At 44.4% G+C, this 20348-nt stretch overlaps 1 protein-coding gene across 1 annotated transcript in view; it reads left to right on the top strand.

The window, feature by feature from the left end:
- Positions 1-20348, top strand: part of RIN2 (Ras and Rab interactor 2) — a 57240-nt gene that overhangs the window by 24522 nt on the left and 12370 nt on the right. The window contains 6 exon segments of the mRNA XM_032682413.1: positions 1660-1754; positions 8667-8859; positions 9231-9342; positions 11135-11207; positions 12801-12892; positions 15897-17039. Of these exon segments, the coding sequence (XP_032538304.1) occupies positions 1660-1754; positions 8667-8859; positions 9231-9342; positions 11135-11207; positions 12801-12892; positions 15897-17039 (1708 nt within the window).

Genomic DNA, 20348 nt, shown 5'->3' with positions numbered 1-20348 from the left:
GATAGGCTGTAATTAAACCTGGAATGGATTTTTTTTCACAAAGGATGTGCTCTTGTTTTTTCCAAATACTTGTTACATTCTTTATTTAAAAGTGACAAATTGTATATTTCTTTCTGAATGTGTATTTATTAGCATTTTTTGACTTGCATTTTGTATGCTTTCATACAAATAACAAGAAATCCGTTGTGTCAGTATTTTAGAACGCCATTAGTTATTTAAAAGTAGCTCTAAGAAAGTACATTCAGAAGGTACAGCTACTGAAATAGTTTGAGTGATTGTTGTATCTAGAGGCTGTAATGGATTGCTCATCAGAGATTTAGGCCTAATAGGTTCTTGGGGGTGTGCTGGCTCTGGCAGGATGGAGTGGGTTCTTCCCTTTCCATGCTCAGGAAGGCATTGCTCACGTCTGGCTGCAGTGACTCAGGGCTGTGTAAGAGTCAGCAGGGGGAAGGTCTTTGCAATGCCAGTGGTACAGGACGTCTGGGAGCTCTGACAGAAACGGTGTGGATCATGGTAATGCACTCTCACTTAAGGTTGGCCTGTTGTAAGCAGAGACTAAAACTTCTTTTAAATTGATTGGAATAATGTTGCACGGCAAAGGAGAGAGTGAATTCCTTCCAGTAGAACAGTACAGGGAAATGATGCCCACAACTGTTTGAAAACACTGCTGTGCTGAGCTGCCTGCCCTGAGTGGGACTCGGGGTCATCTCTTGTGAATGACTGTTCTGACTTGGGCTGGGAAGCTGGTTCTGCCTCAGTACCGGTGTTTTTGTTTGCTCTGTGGTTCAGGGACGGTGGCAGAGATCACTGCATCGCTGCAAACCTTCTCATCAGCCTCTCTCCAGGCAGGAGGGAGGGGACACTGCCAGGGTTTATGTACTGTCATGGTGCAGCGTGACAAGCAAACTTGATGCATGGCTGCAGAGAGTGTTCAAGACAGCACGGCTTGCAAACTTCATAGCTGGTTTCTGCTCAGCAAAACGTTCCCCAGAACTCTGGCTAGCAGATTCTTCATTTCTCAGGATGCAGCCCTCGTGCTAACCTTGCCCACATTAAAATGAGTTTTCGCCCTCATGCCCAGAATTAGGATGGTGTTCCACCTGAGCTGGAGTGTTACAAGGCAGTTCCTTTTAACTGGATTGTTCTGTTCAAGTGGAATCCAAAACCTAACGTGAAAAGCAGCTCCTCATTCCTTTCTTGCTTCATTGCTTTTCATCCTCCACGGTATCATCACGCTGGCTTAGTGATTTTGAATTCTGCAATTGAACTCCTGCAATTGAACTCTTGCAGATGGCATTGTTCTAAATATATTTTTCCTTTTTATTTGAGAAAGTAAATGCTACAAGTAGTTGAATAATGTAGTTCTGTAAGCTGTTGTATAATATGTAGAGGCTGCAAATTGAATACCTTTAAATAAAAAGGCTAGCCAACCTGGAAGGTGTTGTACTGGCACAGAACAGGAATTATTCTTCCTCTGAGAACCATTGTAAGTAGCCCCAACCCTTACTTTTTCCTTTGCAAGAGGAAGTCCAAATAGGATGCGATTTTGCAAAAAAAAAAACAAAACAGTTTGTAATCTCTGGTGACTAAACTTGCCCGGGCTTCTTTTCCACGCCTCTTCCACTCACTTGATGTCATCCTATTTTTGTCCCTTTCTAGCTCATTGACACAATTGCCTCAGAAATCGGAGAACTGAAACAGGAGATGGTACAGACAGATCTCACACTGGAAGATGAATCTGCTGATTTGCAAAGGTGATTAAAATGTTTATTTTCATGGTTCCTGGAGCTCTGCTGTGACAGGAATGTTTTCATTGCACTGTCTTCCTGGGTGGCTTATGTCCTTCCACTGTTCTTCCTAGCAGCACAGGGGGGTGGGTAATCTTGCTCTTGATCCAGGGAATTTGCCTTTGTGCAGGAGTGCCCAGAGATTCAGTTTGCTGTGTATTTGCCTTAATATCTTCTAATAGCAACTGAGCTTTGCTTCTACTTCCTTCTTAAACCTTGGATAGGGATGAATGTCTGAAGCAGGAAACTTCTCACATCATTCCCATTGTCTGTGGCAGAGCTTTGCTTTCCCTCTGTAAAGACAAAACGTGCATAGCTCCAAGTGGCTCTGTGAAGATTCAACACACTGTAATATATGATTTATTTATGTTCCTGGGTTAGAAAGTAAAATATTGACTGTTATGAGCTAATACTTATGTGGGATATGTGTTTAATTTATGTATGAGTAACTTGCACGTAAAAAAAATAAAGTAGGTGGAGCATTTCCTTAAGATGATTTGAGATACATGTTACAGTGCAGACAAAATTTCTGACTTTTTCAAACTGATCATACCACGTAGATGTGGACTGTGAACATCTGTAATGGCACACTCGTACCTTTAAGTGGGCAGAGTGGGACCTCAGCATCTTGGATTTGCTGTGCCTGATGTGCTTGACTGGTAACGTCTGTTAAATTGGCACCTGGAGGATAATCGATATTTTAATAATTGTTTTAACGAAAGTACAAAAATGTCTCCTTATCTGGAATATTTGTTGCAGGAGGAGAGCAACCAGTGTAGGTGCTGTGTTTTATCTGATTGCACGCTCTGGGCCAGCTCTGGAGCTGGTGGGCTTTGTTCTTCTAGCAGTGAGTAATGAAGTGGGTGATTGTTTGTAATTTAGAACTCCGTCCAAGTTTTTTAGCTTTTTTTCCTTTCTGTGAATTCTGTTGAAATCTGCTAGAACTTACTGCAAAGTATATGTAAATTATTGACATAAAACATTGTTGCCCAAGTGGTAAAGAACAGGTGACCTAATTAAAGTCCTTGGCTGTGGCCCTGGTTGCACGTTATTCAAGTTTTAAAGCTTTTGAGAGTACAGTTCTCTTACAGTGGCAGAAAGGATACTTTCTTCATTTTGGTGGGCTCAGCTAATTAATTTCAGCGATCATCAGCTAATTTTCATTTAAGAAAAGGTTTGTTGTACCTTTGAGAACACCCATATGCATGAAAGGCTAAGATCTACTGGTAAAATCTTGGTGGAAGCACTTAGCTGGAAACAGTCAACTTTTTTACTGATTTTTTAAATGGATTTTTAAGCTGAATTTGTTAATCTTGAGTGCAAAATGATAAAAATATGTAAGTACAGCTAACATAAAAAAGTGAATAATGCAATTTCCAGGACTCTGTAACTGAAGTCAATTTCATACTGAAATAATAGCCACCAAAAACAAAATAAATCATTCTTTTCTGTCACTTCGAGATGATAAATACGAAATATGAAATCTGAATAAGTGAGCTGATGCCAAATTTTCTATGGCTATGTAATTCTGCACTGTGTGCTTCTATGTAAGGAAGAACCTGTATCAAAGTTTTATAATTTAGTTGTGCCCAGTTGTGTTTATATAGAGCTACAGAGCAAGGTTACAGTAATTTCAACCAAGGTTTTCCAGAGCTCTTGTTTAAACTAGACAGTTTGCAAGGCTGTGTTTAGTCATAACTTTATTTAAAACTTGGTAATTAATGTATTTTGCTCTCGTTATTGTGTGTTCTGCTGTTCAGAAGCTGGTCTCTTGATGTGACCTTTGGATTTGCATCTAGAGAAATGCGAGCTAAGTTTTTTCCAGCTCGTTTTTTTCACCTTACCGGGTATCCACAGGGCACACAGGGCAGTTTTAGAAAGGGCAGCGGTTGCGAGAGCTCTCGGCTGGGTTCAGAAAAATAACTGCATGAAATTGTGTGCCTGCAACTTCAGTGTTGTGGTGTGGGGTTTTTTGCGGTTATGTGGCAACTTTCAGATTTATACTCCTCCCCACAGTTCTGTTTTGGGCTTATCTCCCCTTTTAGCATATATGGCCCAAGTAACAATGAGAACGATTCAAGGCTCCACAACTTTGGCTTGTAAGCATGTAAAAAGCCAGACGACAACAAAGACTTGCCAAACTGTGTTTGAAGGGGGATGCTCACGCTGTGTTTCAATATTCCACCGTGTTGGATGCCAGGACTTTCTCCCAGCGCAGACATTTGTCTCGGTAACGCGCAGGAGTGGAGTTGTCAGGGAAGGGCACTGATGGGGCTGGTCTCTGTCCCATGCTGTGCTGGTGACCTTTCAAAGACTAACAAGAGCTTCTGGGTGCAGTGGCAGCCCGGGAGCACGTGTGGTGACAGGTGGCCCCTGGGTGATGTTTTGGGAGGCACTGGGTCTCCCTCGAGGGACCCCTGTGTGTGTTCTCGTGAGTGTCCGTGAGGGGACAGCGCTCGCTGCCGTCCCTCTGGAGGGAAGGCTCCCGGCTCCCCAGGGCATTTGGTGTCTGTGAAGGGGTACAGGGATGCTTTGGTGTCTGTGAAGGGGTACAGGGATGCTTTGGTGGTGTGGCAGCTGCAGCAGCTTATTCCCTTCCTGCTCTGTTACCGTGACAGAAGAAGGGCAGAGCTTCGCTCCCTCCCTCCCGCCTGGCACTGCCCGGCCCTCACGCTGTGTCCTTCCCACAGCAGTTACTGCACTACAGTCCTCTCCTGCGGCCTGCACAGTGAGTTGCTTCTGTTACTGTGGACAGGTAGGCAAGTATCCAACAACCTTCTTCCCCTCAGCTTTCAGCTGTGATGGGGTGCAGGAGGAAAGGACAGGCTGGCTGCTGAGGGCAGGGGATGTTCAGCAGAGGCTTTAGGCCCCCCCAGTCGGTGCTCGGAATGACTGTGTAGGCCAGACTGGTGTGATTAAGACCTGTTAGACTGCAGAATTTACACAAATGCAGGCACTTTAGCAGTGGGGAGTCAAACTGGGTTGACTGTGGGGTGGTTAACTTTGGTGGGACTGGGGAGTCAAACTGGGTTGACTGTGGGGTGGTTAACTTTGGTGGGACTGGAGCAAGACTCACATCATGAGCAAGGTTCATCCTGGTTACAGGCTTCAACCTGTTCCTTGTCTTTTTTACTGTGAGCTCAGTCTAATCAGGATGCAGCACAGCACTGTTTATCTTGGCAGTTATCTCTGTTTACTTCCCACATGCTTGTGGGTTTTCTCAAGTCTAAGGAAACTTGCGTGAATCATGTGTTTTCTTCAGTTCATTGTGAGTTGTGTTGAAACTGCTTTCCCACTGCAGAGGAGCCAGTGTAGCACCCCTGCATCAAAGCAGACCATCCGTGATTTGTGTTTCGATTTGGAGTTTAGTGTGACCTAGTCAGATTGTCTTTTACCAGGAGCCTCTGCAAAAAAAACCCCCAAACAAATGGCACAAACCAACCAACCAACCTTCCCCCAACCCAAAAATAAAGCAGGAGAGGAATTTAGTTGTTGCATAATATACAGCATGTTTTGCTAGCATTTAGGTTACAGCAACTTCTTATTCTGTACAATTGAATTAATCAGTGGCTCATGAGGAATTCAAATGGTTGTTCTTTCCATGCAATTGTTTCCAAAGTAGTTACACACACATCCCAGTCTCAAATAATTTTACAGTCTAAGTCTAAGACAAGACAGATTTCAAGAACTCCCATGTATCAGGGTTTGACTGTAGATCTAATGCCCAGATCATGAATTAAAAAGAATTTAAGAATAAAAACCAAACTGGGAACATGATGCTCAGGAGTGCCAGACTGCTGTAATAGGCTGTCAAAACACACCAGTGGGCTTTTGACTGCGCTTGCTCCTGGACCTGGGGAAGCGGCTGCTCGTGGGTTGTGTGTGGTTTGTCACATGTGGTTTTTCTAAGCTGTGCTCTTTCCAGAGTTCACCAGGTCTGATCTTTCTCTCTGCCTCCTTCTTTTTTATTTGGGAATAGGAAATAACTTTTGTTAAGTGTTGCTTGTTCCTGTTTACCACCCCGCAGATTGCAGTAACATACTAGTGCTGATCTGGCTGGGTTGCATTAGGGTTGTTTGAACCATCACTGTTTAGGAGTGGCAGAAATTCTTCTCATGATCAGATACCCATAATCTTTGGCTTATTTCTTGAGGGGGCAGAAGCAACTGCAACAAGGAGGTGCCTGTGTATCTAGGTCAGAGAGTTTCCTCCTTGGCTCTCGGCATGTGGAAGGGACTGTGCACGTAAGTACCTGGGGGTTCCAAAAACCTGACAGTTCCCTATTCAGATAAATCTTCTGATTTATAGTGGTTTAGGGGGGGTGTGAGAACACTGAGCCAGTCATACCAAAAGGGAACACTGTGGCCCTACATATCTATGAAAACTCTAGCCAGCTTTAGGTGGTTCTGTGGTAGCAAGCAATGCCAGGCATTCTAGGTTATACCAGTTGGCATCTTCTTTTGCGTGTGCTGTAGCTTTCTTCAGCTGGCAAAAAACTTTTCCCTCTTGGACATATTCCCTCTGCAGCATGTTTAGTTTTCACCTCCTGACCAAGGAGTGGAAATCATTTCTATCCAGTTAAGCTTGCAGTCAGTGTTGGAGCGTAACTTGCACTTTGCCACAGCTCCCTTCAGTTTGTGAAGCAGCTCACTGGCACTGAGGGTGAGTGGAAAGTGTCTGAACAATATTTACTGGAGGTACAGCTCGTGAAAACACTTCTGTGGTTCATGATCTGCCTTCTGTGGAGATTCACACATTACGACCCCAGGTTCTTGTTGAAGGGGCAGCCCAGGATTCCTGCTGGGAAGGTTTCAGAGCCCTGTCATGACTGATGTGAGCAGCACTTCCCCTCTGCACACAGGGTGTTTCTGTGTGGTTTGTGCCCCTCGAAGGTGTCCTGGCAGTTACTAAAAGCTTCTGACTCCTGTGGGCTGGGGAAGATCATTGCATTTTAGATGCCTTGCAGATCTGGACACCATAAATAAGCAAACAGAAAGAGGACAAAAGAAAGGGAGGCAGAGGCTGGTGGTGGTAATTGATCCAGGTAATGAAAAGTCAAATGATTGTGCCCGTTCTCCTCTGATGATACAGTGAAAGTTCTCTACCCCATTTACTTTCCTTTCTAGCCCTGTCCAGAGATGCTGCAAGTTGCTGACCAAAGCTAGAAGGAAGCAGTTTGGTGGTTTGGGGTTTTTTCTTGTTTAGCTGGTAGGGTTTAATTTGGTTTGGTTTGGTTTCTTTGGTATGGTTTTTTGGGGGGCTGGGTGGGCTTTTTGTTTGTTTCTTTTTAAGTATTCAGTGTTCCTGTGCTTGTGAACTCTGTACCCACTTTAGCTGGGTGCAGCAGCTGGCAGAATGCAGCTGGTAAATGCTGTCGGTGGTGCTTAGGGCCTGTCCAAAGCACGAGGTTCAGAAGAGTTGCAAGCAGTCTGCAGTGGGGAAATGGAGCTGCATTGCCCTCTGCTGTGCAGGGCCTCTCCTGCTGTCAGGAAAGGTCTGTAGGGACCACACAGCCCCTCTGCCTGACATCTCAGGGAGTCACGTTCAGGCTTGCAGGCTGATTTGGGGCCATTCCTAAATATTGTCGTCAGGAAGTAACTGTGCTGTGGTGATTTCCAGCACTGGGAGAATCACAGGACGTGCTTCCAGCTCAGAAATGAGGAATTTGAACCAGCAACACACGTGCAGTTCTATTGGGTGTAGATGAACGTGCTACATTTCTGTGCTACATGAATGATGATGAAGCTTTGCACGATAAAAGGAGTTCTCAAAGTATTCCGTTTATTTGGATTCTTAGTAACAAGTATCTGTAGCCTTGAAGAAATGTACTTCATTACTGAATGTAGCAGTAACTTTAGATGCCCTGCTGCAAATAAATTTTAATCTTATATTACTTTGCCACGTTCACACTTAGCTTAGCCTTTATTTCTTAGGGGGTCAATCCGGAACCAAAGGAATTAGGAGCATAAATAAACTTCCTTACTTGTTTCTGGTCCTGGGAAGTGTATTTCTAAAATGTGAGGTAAGGACCTTTCATGGCAAAATGTAAATATTTAAACATTTTAGCATGAAGACTGTAAAAAGTAACTGCCACTTACAACGATTTCCTAATGAAGCTGTGCCTTAGGGAGGGTTATTTGGGGGATTTAACATTTTTCTTGTCTCCTTCTTGTCTTGCTCATCTCTTTCTTGCCTCCTCCCCCTCTCTCTCTCTTTTCTGCTGACTGTGGTCTCTGACCACTCTTTAGCAGAGGGGATCAAGATGGATATGCAGCTGTGGAGGCAACAGAGCTGCTGGAGCAGAGACAGTGGTCTGGGGATAAGATGAAGTGCTGCTGGTTTTTGTGGGCTTCTGTTGGGAAAATAATCCCTCCAAACGAATGGACTAAGTGCTTGTGTCTGGTGCAGTGACCAACAGGTAGTGGGTTCCTCCACTGTCAGAGGATTGAACAGATTTTTCTGGCAGGCAGGAGAGAGGAAGATTTCTGTAGGTTGCAGCATTTGCAATCCATGTGGGAATAAAAGTATCTGACTCGCATGAACGCCCTCGAAGAGAAGTTTTTCCAAATGTTAGCACAGCAAAGAAGGGGAGTGCAATGTTCAGGCAATCACATATGCACATACAACTGTATCTGAAGTGATTGCTGAATTTCTGCAACCTCACAGAAGAATGCTAAGGCTTATCTTAAAGTTGGATTGGAATTGATAACCTATAAAGAGAATTTTTGTGTATCTAAATATAAGAACTCTGAGTAGGAGAAATACCAGTCTTGAGTGCCAGCTGTGCCATTAGATCTGCAATAATTCAGTTTGCTGAACTGAATGACTGTTCATAGGAGGTTAGCATATCTAATTAATTTTTCTTTAAATTTTCCACAGTCTAATAAAGGACATGGATAATGTCTCTCCTGAGAAAAATGATGTAAAAAGCTGTCCCCGGGACTCTGGATATGACAGCCTGTCCAACAAGCTGAGCATTTTGGACAAGCTCCTTCACACTCACCCTGTGTGGCTGCAGCTGGGTCTGAGTGATGCTGAAGCCATGGAAATTCTTCAGGCCCAGCCTCCTGGGGTAAGAGGTTACAATTCCATTTCTTTGATGAATGTGGGGGAAAAAAAAAAAGATCAATCCAAACCCTAAACAGAACCCTAAAAAACAAGCCTTGGGATTTGTTGTGTGTCCAGCTGGAGAACTCAGAGCAGAGCACAGTGGACTCAGTGTGGTGCCTCTGATGTACAAGGAGGGGATGGTTTTTCTGAGTGTTCTCTGCCCTGTTCCACTCAGGTGTTGGACCTGGGACAGCAACGCCCAAGTGAAACTCCATTATGTTTTACAGAGATCAGACTTCAGGAGTTGTTCTGGTTCCTTTTGTCCATAATCTGTCTCTATAACAGCATCTGTGATGAAGCTGAAACCATGTCCTTTTGCCTTCTGCACAACAGATATTTCTGGTCAGGAAATCTGCAAGACTGCAGAAGAAAGTCATCTCTCTGCGTCTGCCCAGCGACTGTGGGTCCTGCCTGAGAGAATTTGCCATCAAAGAAAGTACATACAGTAAGTTGTGAGTTACACACTCTTTGGCTGTTTGTTCCATGCCTTTCCCTGTGTGATGCAGGAGCACTTGCACTGGTGGAACACACGGCAGAAGACACCCAAAGTCATGCAGACAGTGTCCTGGGCTGCATACAGCGCTGTCTGAGGTGGCTCTGGGAGTGGCTGGGGCATGCCCTGGACGAGGAGAGAGACATAGAAACACTTAAATCTGTGCTGGCACTGGAATGTTTCCATTGTATACCTTGCTGAATCCAGGATTCATTCATTTGTATGGGTAGTTATCCTCTGTAGAGACTTACATACCTTCTGTAGGAACACAGTCTCTAATCCTGTCTGCTGTCACTGAAATGTGCTGGCGTTTCCTTGTACTCAGGGGACTGGTCTTGGATGCAACTTTGTCATGAGCTCTCTATATCTACAAATTTGGGTGTGGGGTGGTCTTTTTTGTTTGTGTTTTGTTGTTTGCTTGCTTTGTTTCTAATTTAATGTTTTCAAAGGGTTAAAATCCATCTAGCTGTTTCTGTTGCAAAGATCAATGTTTCTCTTTTTTGATTCCATCTGTATATGTCTTTTTTTAGTGGAAATGAGTAAATGTTAGCACTCCAAATGGGTTTGAATCAATAATACCCACATATCTTTAGGGGGAGGGTGTGAAAAATATGTTTGAGATTTAGGAATGAAAAAAGGAAGCTGCAGCTGGTGAGCGTATGTGGTGCAGAAACTGCAAGTGGAACAAGTGTTTCATTTTAACAAGAAAGTGAAAACTGGAGAAAATTGGCAACAATTTCAGTTAAACTTCCCTGAAACAGAGGGTCTGTAGTTCTACTTCTCTTAGTAAACTGTCAGAATTTGAGTTGAGTTTTTCCTTTTTCATCTCTCCCTTCCCTGCTCCCAGCAACAAGAAGTCAGTTCTGTGTGTCTGGTTTTGGTTCCAGTTAGAAGCGAGGCGAGCAAAGAGAAGAGAAAGTTATCAACAAGAGTTGATCTGCGTGTGACTAAGGCTGTGTTTGTAGGCTTGTTATACTAATGAATCCCTCTCTCCCATCTAGAAAATTAAATAATAATATATTGTCATTTCTGAATAAAATTTTTCCACAAGGGGGAAGTATCTACTGAAAATTTTACTCACCCATCCCAGCTGAGGTTTTAACTGTAGTTGGGGATCTGAACACCTTCCTTCTCTGATCCCACTCCCAGGTCCCCTGTGTGCTTACTGTCTGCATTGTTAGTGTTTGTCTTAAAGAAATCCGTTTTTCTGGACACATAAATGACCAGGTTGACCTGTATTTTGGTGTAAAAGTTGGAGAAAAGGTTGGTACCTGTCTTAAATTTTCCTCTGGTTCCCAAGGAGACTTTCTAGTCAGTAGCACTAGAACCTTGGTGTGGAGGAGCCAGCTTGACAGCACGGAGTACTGACCAAATTCTGGGTTTGCTGCTCACTGAGAGGTCTAGCTGAGGTATCCAAAACTGCTGCCTGGCCTTTGGCTTTCCCCACCGAGCCTGGGAGTCACACTTCCTCTGTTCCACAGGAATTAGATCTTATGCTTGGAATACAAAAACAAACTGTCCACAAAGATTATCAGTATGTCCTTAAAAATACCTTCAGCAGCGACATGTGCTCCTCCACAGCACACGTGGAGGAGTTGTTTTTTCTTAACCAAAGAAAACTTAGCTAGTTTAATGGTGAAAACTTATTAACTTTGTGCAAAAATGTGAAATGTGTTTTATTTAACTTTTCTAAGGAACATTGGATTAACGTGTGATTCTTCCCCTCTTGTAACTTTCTTTGTAGCATTTTCCTTGGAGGGGTCTGGAATAAGTTTTGCTGATTTATTCAGACTCATTGCTTTCTACTGTATTAGCAGGTAAGGTGGTGTTATGTTCTCAGTTATGTCTGCTGGACTTTCTTGAAGAAGGGACAGTCTCAAGGACTTGGTTCAGCTTGATATTTATGTTGCCAATTACAGATATCCCTGGGTAGTCTTAGAAGGTACTGGAAGAAATAAGAGGTGAGACTTGGAAGCAAGTGTCTGTCTTACCTGGTACTGATTATTGGGAGGCTGCTGTGGTGTCACCCATCCAGCTGTGAGGTGGTGCCACGTTGAACTTTATCTGATATCTTGTAATACTTTTTTAAGTGCTCTGTAACTCATTTAATAGCAACTATAAACTAGCTTGCAATGGCATTTTCTTGGAATTGCTAGTTAAAAGAATTTTTGGAGCATAATGGAAAAATGCCAGATCACACTGTAGAATATGACAACTGAGACGTGAATTTGAATTGGGAACAACCAAAATGGCCTCATCAGCTTTCCAGTTTATGATTGCCAAACTTGTTTTCCAGGCAGTATGAAGAGAAAAAATAGCCAGTTTTTATGAGGAGTCAGGGTTTACCTATCTTTGAATTGAGACCATGATGATGATCTAGACTCTAGATTTTCTGTGGTGCAGTGTTGAGTGTGTGTTCAAATATGCCTGATTTGAGTTTGAGTGGTTCTGAGATCCTGTTTTTCCAACAAGTTAATGTACAACATAGAGAATATTTATGTGATAAAGACTCACTGTCTGTCTGTGCTACAGCAGATGGTTGGCTTGTTCCCAGCCTTAAAACCAAAATTCATGCTGACACTAGTTGTGTGTAGGATTTCTGTGCTCCATTCGTTCTCATTTTGTCTTAATTACCTAGGTACTTCTAGTACAGGTTTTGCAGTTTAGCCTGCACTGCTCGAGGGTGTATTGGTACCAGCTGGGTAGGCAAGAGGTGTAGTATTGTTTGATGGTAGTGATTGTATAATGTACATATGGTTAAGTGGTTTTGTCCCTTAAAATCTCTGTCTAAAAGCCTTTTACACTGGTTTTGGCTTATGTTGTTCCTCGTGGATCTCCCTTCGACAACATCCACTGAACATCTAGTATGCAGTGAAGTGAAACCACACATGAGAATAAATTACAAAAACTTTCTTAAATGAAGTGTGTTTTCAGCCTAGAACAGAGTAGCACCAGAGCATCCTAGCTTGGAAATTTTTAGAGTAGTCGCACAACTACTTATTTAAATTTTTATTCTGAAAACTGGAATTCAACCTGGAGAGCAGTCAACAGCATCTTCAGAAAATAAGCTTTGCTGAAGTGTGTTAAGGGCAGAGAATACTTTTGCATCTCGCTGATATGCTTGTAAAAGATCAGGTGTAAAAGCTTCTGTTGGAAAGGCAGAAAATACTGGCTGGCTCTTTGGAAACCCTGGCAAGAGTCCTGGGTACTTGACTGTCATTTGCACTTCACAACACTCTCCAGGGTGTTGGTAATGTTTTAACTGTGCTGTGGGTTTAAGGCTTTTGATACCTGCCACAGCTCAAGAAGAAAATAATCAGAGATTATCCCCTACCACTGTTGAAAACAAATGCTCTCAAAACTGTGGACTTTTTTGTGAAAACCATAATTGTTTTTCTCTTTGACAACAGGGATGTCCTTCCATTCACGCTGAAGTTGCCTCATGCAATTGCTGCAGCAAAGACAGAAGCTGAACTTGAAGACATTGCTCAGCTTGGACTGAGTAAGTAGTTCTTTACAGAGCTGTCCTTCCCTGTAGCACTCCTGTGAGCTTGAAAAAGAAATCTGTGTCAGTAAGTAGTTCATATTGGTTAGTGATGTTACAGATTTCATGTAGAAAAGAACCTTCTCTTATTTGGGAAGACCAAACCTTGTTCTGGCCGAATAGTGCTGCTCCTTCTTCCTTCTGTGCCTTCTGTGGTATTTTTGTTAGTGCTGTTTCCTTCTTCTCTCCCCTCTCTGGGCAGCCCTTGGGCAAAGCAAATCTTGCAATCCCCAGACAGAGGTTTTGACAGTACCTTCTGCTCAAAACCCTGCTGTTGGCTGTGGGCTCACTGGCTTGGTGATGGACTGGAGCTGCAAGGACAGTGTAGGAACCAAGGGCCCCATGGGTAAAACTCCTGTTCAGGTTGACTTGCAAGCTTAGAATGGGGACTTTGGAGGTCAGTGGCTCGTTGAAATGGCATATTAAGAAAAGGAGTGCACACCTGCAGAATGTATCCATTTGTGCATGACAGCAAATGTTTGAAATAACAAAAGACAGTGCAAGGACATGCCCTTGCATGGCCTGACTGCTGCAGCCAAGTACAGGCTCACTGGGAAGCATTCCTCGAGCTCGCAGGAGATGCAGAGCCCGGCGGGATTTGAAACTTGGGCACCACCCAGATGAATCATTGAGCAACTCCTGCAAAGTGCTGAATAGCCTCATTTCCTTCTCCAGGAAGGGAAGGTTGGCTGTCAGCAGTCTTTGTCCCAGTAGATTTTTTAATCATCATGGATTTTGAAATGGATCCTCTCTAAATCAGTGTTAGTGTGAGGATCTCTAGAACTGTTTGGTGGGACTTCACAGCAAAGCCAGACACACCAGGATGTATTGCACTGCTTTGCATTTGGATTTACTGCAGTAGCAATCCAATTAAGGGATTTGTTTTAGAGAGGAGATAAATTACTTCTGCACTGCTTATCTGCAAGTTTAGGTAATTAGATGAAAATATGGGTTATCATGGGAGTAGAGGCAAATATGGTACTGTTGAGGTCACTGTTTAGATGGAAAAAAGAAAATAAAAGGTCTGTCTGGGATACAGTGTAATGATACAGTCTCCCAGTGACACATAGGAAGCCTTAAGGGAACATTAGGTGAGTTTTTCCAGAGGGGATAATAATGGTGGTGTTGATCAAGTTCTCCAGACTAACCCGCTGTCCTTGTCCTCGGTACTCCAGACCACTGTGGCCTGCTTGCTGCAGAATTAGTCTTGCTCTTGAACAGTTTCTGCACTGTGTGTGTTTTTTCTTTAGCCTAATACATTTGAAAGCTGAGGAGGAGATGGATGGATCAATGTCTGTGTGGTTGCTGTGTTTGGGATCAATTACCTAATATACACCAGATTAAGACCACACTTTCTATGAGCAAAAACCAGGCAACAAAGTTGAGATTTTGATGGAGTTTTAGGTGTCCACATGTGAAAGAGCACACCAGGAAGTCAGCCCTTCAGTGCTGTGGGCTCTTAGCAGCCCTTCCTGTTAAATGTGAGTTTTCCTTAAGCAACACGTAGGCCCAAAACACTGTGCTGTGAACACAGAGGGTTGGATCTGCTGGCAGAGCTCTGCCATGCAGTCGGCTCAGAGGAGAGCTGCAGCAGACAGGTCAACAGCATGGAGCCCAGCAAACCACATCAGCTGGTAAAGATTTCAAAGCTGTTGCCAACCTGAAAGATTTCATGTGCTGAACATAAGATTGCTCTCTGGGCCTCTCCTGTGTTTCACCTGCAGCAGTGCTTACACCACGTGTGTTTGCAGCAGCCCACGTGCCAGGCACACTGGCCAGTCTGCTGAGAGATCTGCAGGCAGGATGTGCAGTCATGAGGCTGAGAAAACCAGCAACACTGCATGACTGTGTAGAGAAACATGCCTGTGCCTGTATACCTCTCTGGCAGTGGCCTGTCACCATGGGCCATTTCCTGTCTTCTGCCCTGGAGGAAAGACATGGACCTGTTGTGGATGCTTGGCACTCGTGAACTTGGGCCCAGGTGTCATTGCTCCATGGCCTCAAACGAGGCATCTTGACGCTACAGGAGAAAGGGACCATGCCGAGATTGGCAGCTTTCAGCAAAATCTCCCTCCTCTGGTGTTCCTCCCTTATTTCAGCATGACTGCTGTCCTCAAGGGCACATCTGATTTCCATCTTCAGACCTTCAGAAGCTGATGCTCTTTGCCACTGGCTCGGTTGCACAAACATGCAGATGCTTTGCTGGGACAAGTGCGGAGGCTGCAGCTGAAATGTGCTGGTTTAGAATAGGTTTTCCATGCTGCTGGTGTGGGACTGCACCTCAGGTCTATTTTTGGGCTGTTGAGTGTCTGTAACCTTGAGCAAACTGTCCCCATGGCAAAGGCAGGGCTGCAGGCCAGTGCTCTTAGACACGTGAGCACTTGGTGTGCATAGCTAAAGGGGATGTGTGCATCCACCACAGCAAAACGTGAGCTGGCTTCTCATGTGTAGTTTCCTTGGTTCACTATGAAGAGAAACCAGCCAAGATTTTTGTTGAGTTGCCGTATGTGGCCTTCAGCTGGTGTAAATCAGTTAAACTGTTGTCTTTAATGAAGTGAGCTTATTAGTACCAGCTGAGAATCTTGCCTTATTTCTCCTGGGTGAGCCGCTAGTAAGTAGTTTATGTTCATTTTGGTCTCAAGCTGGTAAGAAGTACTCTGTTACAGTCTCCATTCCTGTCTTTGGTTCTCAGTTTAATTTTAAGCTTAGTTCAGCGGGCCGTTTGGAAGCTCTGCATTGGTCATGGTGTTTATAAAAGAGTAAGGGCAGTCCCAGGAGTGTAGCATACAGTTGTGTCTGGTGGTGCTTTAAGAGGCTCACTTGGAATTTCCCCCCCCCCCTTGAATTAATAAAAGCTCGCCCAAATTTCTTAATACTTTAAACTGGTATTGTCGAGCTGAATGTTCTCAGAGCATCTGCATGCTGGTTTGCGTTCTTACGTTAATGCAATGATGATTTTCAGACTTTTGGAGCTCCCTGGCTAACAGCAACCCCCTGGATCCTTCACCTCCCTGTAGGCCTGTGCCTTTGGACAGTGCTCGTAAAGACTCGCGGCAGCTCTGCCTCATAAATGGAGTGCATTCTATACGAACCAGAACGCCCTCGGAGCTGGAGTGCAGCCAGACCAACGGAGCGCTGTGCTTCATTAATCCCCTCTTCTTAAAAGTGCACAGCCAGGATGTCAGTGGAAGTCTGAAAAGGCAGAGCCCGAGAACTCCAGACGTGAATGGCACGGCGAGGCCTCGCTCCCCCCCGCCCCGGCCGCCACCTCCCGCTATTAATAGCACCCTCACGAGCCCGCGGCTCTCCAGGACTATAAAGCAGGCGAGCATGCCAGGAACAGCGAACCATAAGAAAGAGAGAGGCTCGGATTCGCTGCAGAGCAAGCCAGCCCCGATTCCGCCTCCTCGGCTGAAGAAGCAGGCTGTGTGCTCCGAGGCTGTGTGCTCCGAGGCACAAGGGGGCCCGAAGGCGGCGGCGGCCGCTGGGCCCGGCTCGGCGGGTGGGCCCGAAGCAGCAGCCGGGCTTCCAGGTGAAACCCCGCCCGAGCCCGCTCCGGCAGCTCCCAAAAAGACGGCGGCTACCACCTGTGAGTCACACATCCCCTGGAATGGAGGCAGGCAGAGACTGAGCGACATGAGCATTTCCACCTCCTCGTCGGACTCGCTGGACTTCGATCGGAGCATGCCGCTCTTCGGCTACGAGGGGGACACCAACAGCAGCCTGGAGGATTTCGAGGGGGAGAGTGACCAGGAGAGCATGGCACCCCCTTTGAAGCCCAAGAAGAAAAGAAGCAGTTCCTTTGTTCTCCCCAAGATTGTGAAATCTCAGCTGCGGAAAGTCAGTGGAGTTTTCAGTTCCTTCATGACCCCCGAAAAGAGGATGATTAAGAAAATTGCAGAGATGTCCCGGGACAAACGCACTTATTTTGGATGCTTAGTACAGGACTATGTCAGCTTTCTCCAGGAAAACAAGGAGTGCCATGTTTCCAGCACTGATATGCTGCAAACAATTCGTCAGTTCATGACCCAAGTCAAGAACTACCTGTCCCAAAGCTCCGAACTCGATCCCCCAATCGAATCACTGATTCCCGAGGACCAAATAGGTAAGAAGCACTGTCCTGTGTTTTGTGGGAAGGTGAAAACGTGTAATCTGTGTTTATAGTGCTAGTCTTTGCCCAGTTCAGAAAAGTGTGGCTGACTTTGCCAGTAGAGTTTGAGCCACTGAATATTTGGATCTTAAAACCCCAAACCACCTTGTCAGCTTGGAAGAACTATGCTACCAAGTTGTTCATAAAAACTTTCCCTTAAAATAGGTGCAGCCTGGACTTTTTACCTGTGATTGTTACTGCTTTAGCTGCTATACTATTAACAACACAGAATCCTTTATTTGCTGGCACACATGTATTTTTCCCTAAACTGGGCTGAAATAGTTCTTAGTACTTGGTCCAAAACCCCTGATTTTAACCATGTAGATTTTAGCTGTAGAACTAGAATTTATTCAAAACCAGTGACATCTAAGAGCAGAGAGACTTTCATGACAACTTACTTCTTAAATAAATCTCATTCTTTGAAACATTCCTAATCACTCCTGGCAAAGCTGCACTGTCCCTACACTTGAAACTAGATAAAAAGATATATAAGAGTTTTAAAAAGCAAACAAATGTGTGCAAGACAGAAAAGGAGCTGCTAATCTCTAGTTTTCTTTACTTTTCTATTCTATGTACGTGTTTGTAAATGCTTGCAGATGAACTATATGCTTAAATATATGTTTTAACAACACAGAGGGACTTGTGTATCCACAAAAGTGAAATCGTTGTTGCATAAAATCTCTCTTGCAGAGTCTGAGCAGTATTTGTAAAAGAGCCTGTAAGCCACATTTAGGAGGTAAACATCCCTCAGGGCAGAATACTTTCCTTGTGAGCTCACTTCAGTCCTGATTTGCTTGTTTTTCTCCATACCCCAGTGTCCCAACAGTTGGCCCAGTGCAAAATTGGCAGATACCTTTTTCTCTGGGACTAGAGGGTAATTTTATGTTGACATTCTGTCTGTCCTTGACCAAGAGGAAGTACTCTCATGTAACCTCAACTTCATTTACACAAAGTCAAGCAGAAGTCACAAGGACTGCTAAAGCAAGTACAAAACCGTGAAGAATGTCCTTGAAATGGAGACTCAGAGACATGTCGTGTTCTCACTGTAATAACAAAGGCTGTTACTGTGGGTGTCACATGAAGAAAAAGCACCGAATTGAGCAGGGGGTGCACATGTTCACCTGCATTTCTGCAGAGCACGGGATATTTGACAAAGTCATACAGATCCAGCTGGTGTGTAATTCTGCGAAAGTTTAGGGTGTTGTGTACTTTTAATTTCAAGGGTGTGGTTTACTCAGAGTGTGGGTCTCCCAAGACTGGAAACATGTTATCTGCTTTTAAATGTTTCAGTACTTTGGAATAGCATAAGCTGTGAAATATAGTAACTGAACTACACTGGTTTTCTTCAGCGACAGAAAGTCTGGCTTGGATCACATGATTAAACACAATTAATTTATAAAGTGGGATAGCTGAAACAAAGGAAGAACTTGCCTTTGAATCATCTGCTGCCCATGGTTCAAGCCTGCAAACAACTGCAGTGGCTCAGGAGCATCAGATGTTGCTGATGTAAGCAGATAACTATGTGACAGCAAAATTTAGTCATCCCTGCAGAGAACTTTTTATGAAGTAGCCCTGCCTGTTGTCCACAGCTTTGCTTGAGTATTTCAGTATGGAATTGCAGCCCAAATTTTAACTTTGTGAGTCGTCGTTTATCCTCTCCTGTCAGCCCACACTTTGGTGGTGCAGGTTTTTCCTCTCATTGCATCAGCCCAGCACTGGATGTGTGCTCCTGGGATAATACTCCTCCTTTCTAAATCAGCCAGGCTTTGCCTTAACCCCCTCTCGTCTCCCGAATTCCAGTAGGTTTAGTGAAGCCCTTGGTATTTGGGACTTCCTCCCATATCTCTGTCATGGTCTTTGTGATCGTGTAGCTTTTCTTGTAGAATGGCATCGTGGACTCCTGCAAGGGAAAGACTTCTGTGGGAAATCTTTGAAGTTTCCCAGACAGGGGTCACATCACATTGTTAAACTTCTGCAAAATCATGGGGAGAATATGCCTCAGGGTTTCTAATTAGTCCTGACAGGTGCCTCCTAATCTTAGCACTGTAGGCTGTTAACCCTTCCTGAAGCAATGGGATTCCCAGTGTTGGAATAGAACCAAGAGTAGGGCACATGACTCTTTATTGTTTAAAGATGAATGCAATTTGTGTTTTTTTAAAAGACATCCACACCTCGATTTGTATCCACAGAATAAAGACCTGGAGTGGTCAGAGGAGGCCCTGATAGTCCACAGCTGCTTGATCAGCATATGTTTGGGAGTTTTTGTTTGTCTTTCCTCTTTCCCTGGCTTTGAGCAGAAAGGAGTCAAGTTGACTGTTGTCAGTTTGCCAGGTGAACAGCTTCAGTCTCAATGCCTGAATGTGGGCCTGGCCTAAGAAATGACTGGTTTAAATAATTTGGCAATAAGGTATTAACTGATCGTGTGGAAATGTGCCTAAACAATACAGTCTGTTACTTGTTATGGTATTTCTAATACGTAACAGATACTTAAATGCTGAAGGTTCAAAGAAGGTTGGAGAGAAGGTGTTGGCCCCTTACTGGCAGGCCCATGCTGTGTCACAGGGGCTTGGGTCTGTGTGGAGGAGTCACAGGCAGACAGAGCTGGAAGTACCCAACACACTAAAGCTCAGGACTGACCCCCCGGGTACCTCTTTTCAAATATCTGTCATTTGACAATCAGCCATTGATAATGGAGTTCTCAGTGCACTGTTTTATGCACCTGTTCATGCACCCACCTTATGGCTGTTACAGCAGGACAGTATTTCCCTTGTTTGTTTATTTGGAAGGTGCATGGAATTAGGGCTATGGGTCTTAAAAAGGTTAGGCTGTAGCCCACCCCCAGGTCCCCTCTTCTTCACTAATCCCACTATCCTCTTAAAGGAGTTAGAATGGTAGGTCACTGTTTCTCCTTGAAAAACTCACATTGGCTGATTTTTAGCACTGTGTTACTTTTGAGGTGCTTGTACACTTGTTTTGGTGTCCCATGCCCCTATCCTGTCGTTCATCCTGGCATCTTTTCAGCTTGAGGTGAGGTTGAGCAACGTGTCCCTCAGTGCTCCTCCTGTCACCCCGGGAGTGGCAGGATTGGGAAAGTAAGAAACAGTGCTAAAGGCACTGAGCAGAGGCAGAGGACTAGGTTCTCCCTTTTCCAGCCATCCCTTTGATTTGCTTTGTGACTTATTCCTTGCTCCTTTTTTTTACTACTACTTTCAGAGAAGAGAAGCATTTACCACACAGCTATAGCATGATTTTTAGTTAACCCTC

This window comes from Chiroxiphia lanceolata, chromosome 3, assembly GCF_009829145.1.
Source record: "Chiroxiphia lanceolata isolate bChiLan1 chromosome 3, bChiLan1.pri, whole genome shotgun sequence".
Lineage (NCBI taxonomy): Eukaryota > Metazoa > Chordata > Aves > Passeriformes > Pipridae > Chiroxiphia > Chiroxiphia lanceolata.
The sequence above is the reverse complement of the archived record's forward strand: the minus strand, read 5'-3'. Positions and strand labels throughout refer to the sequence as shown.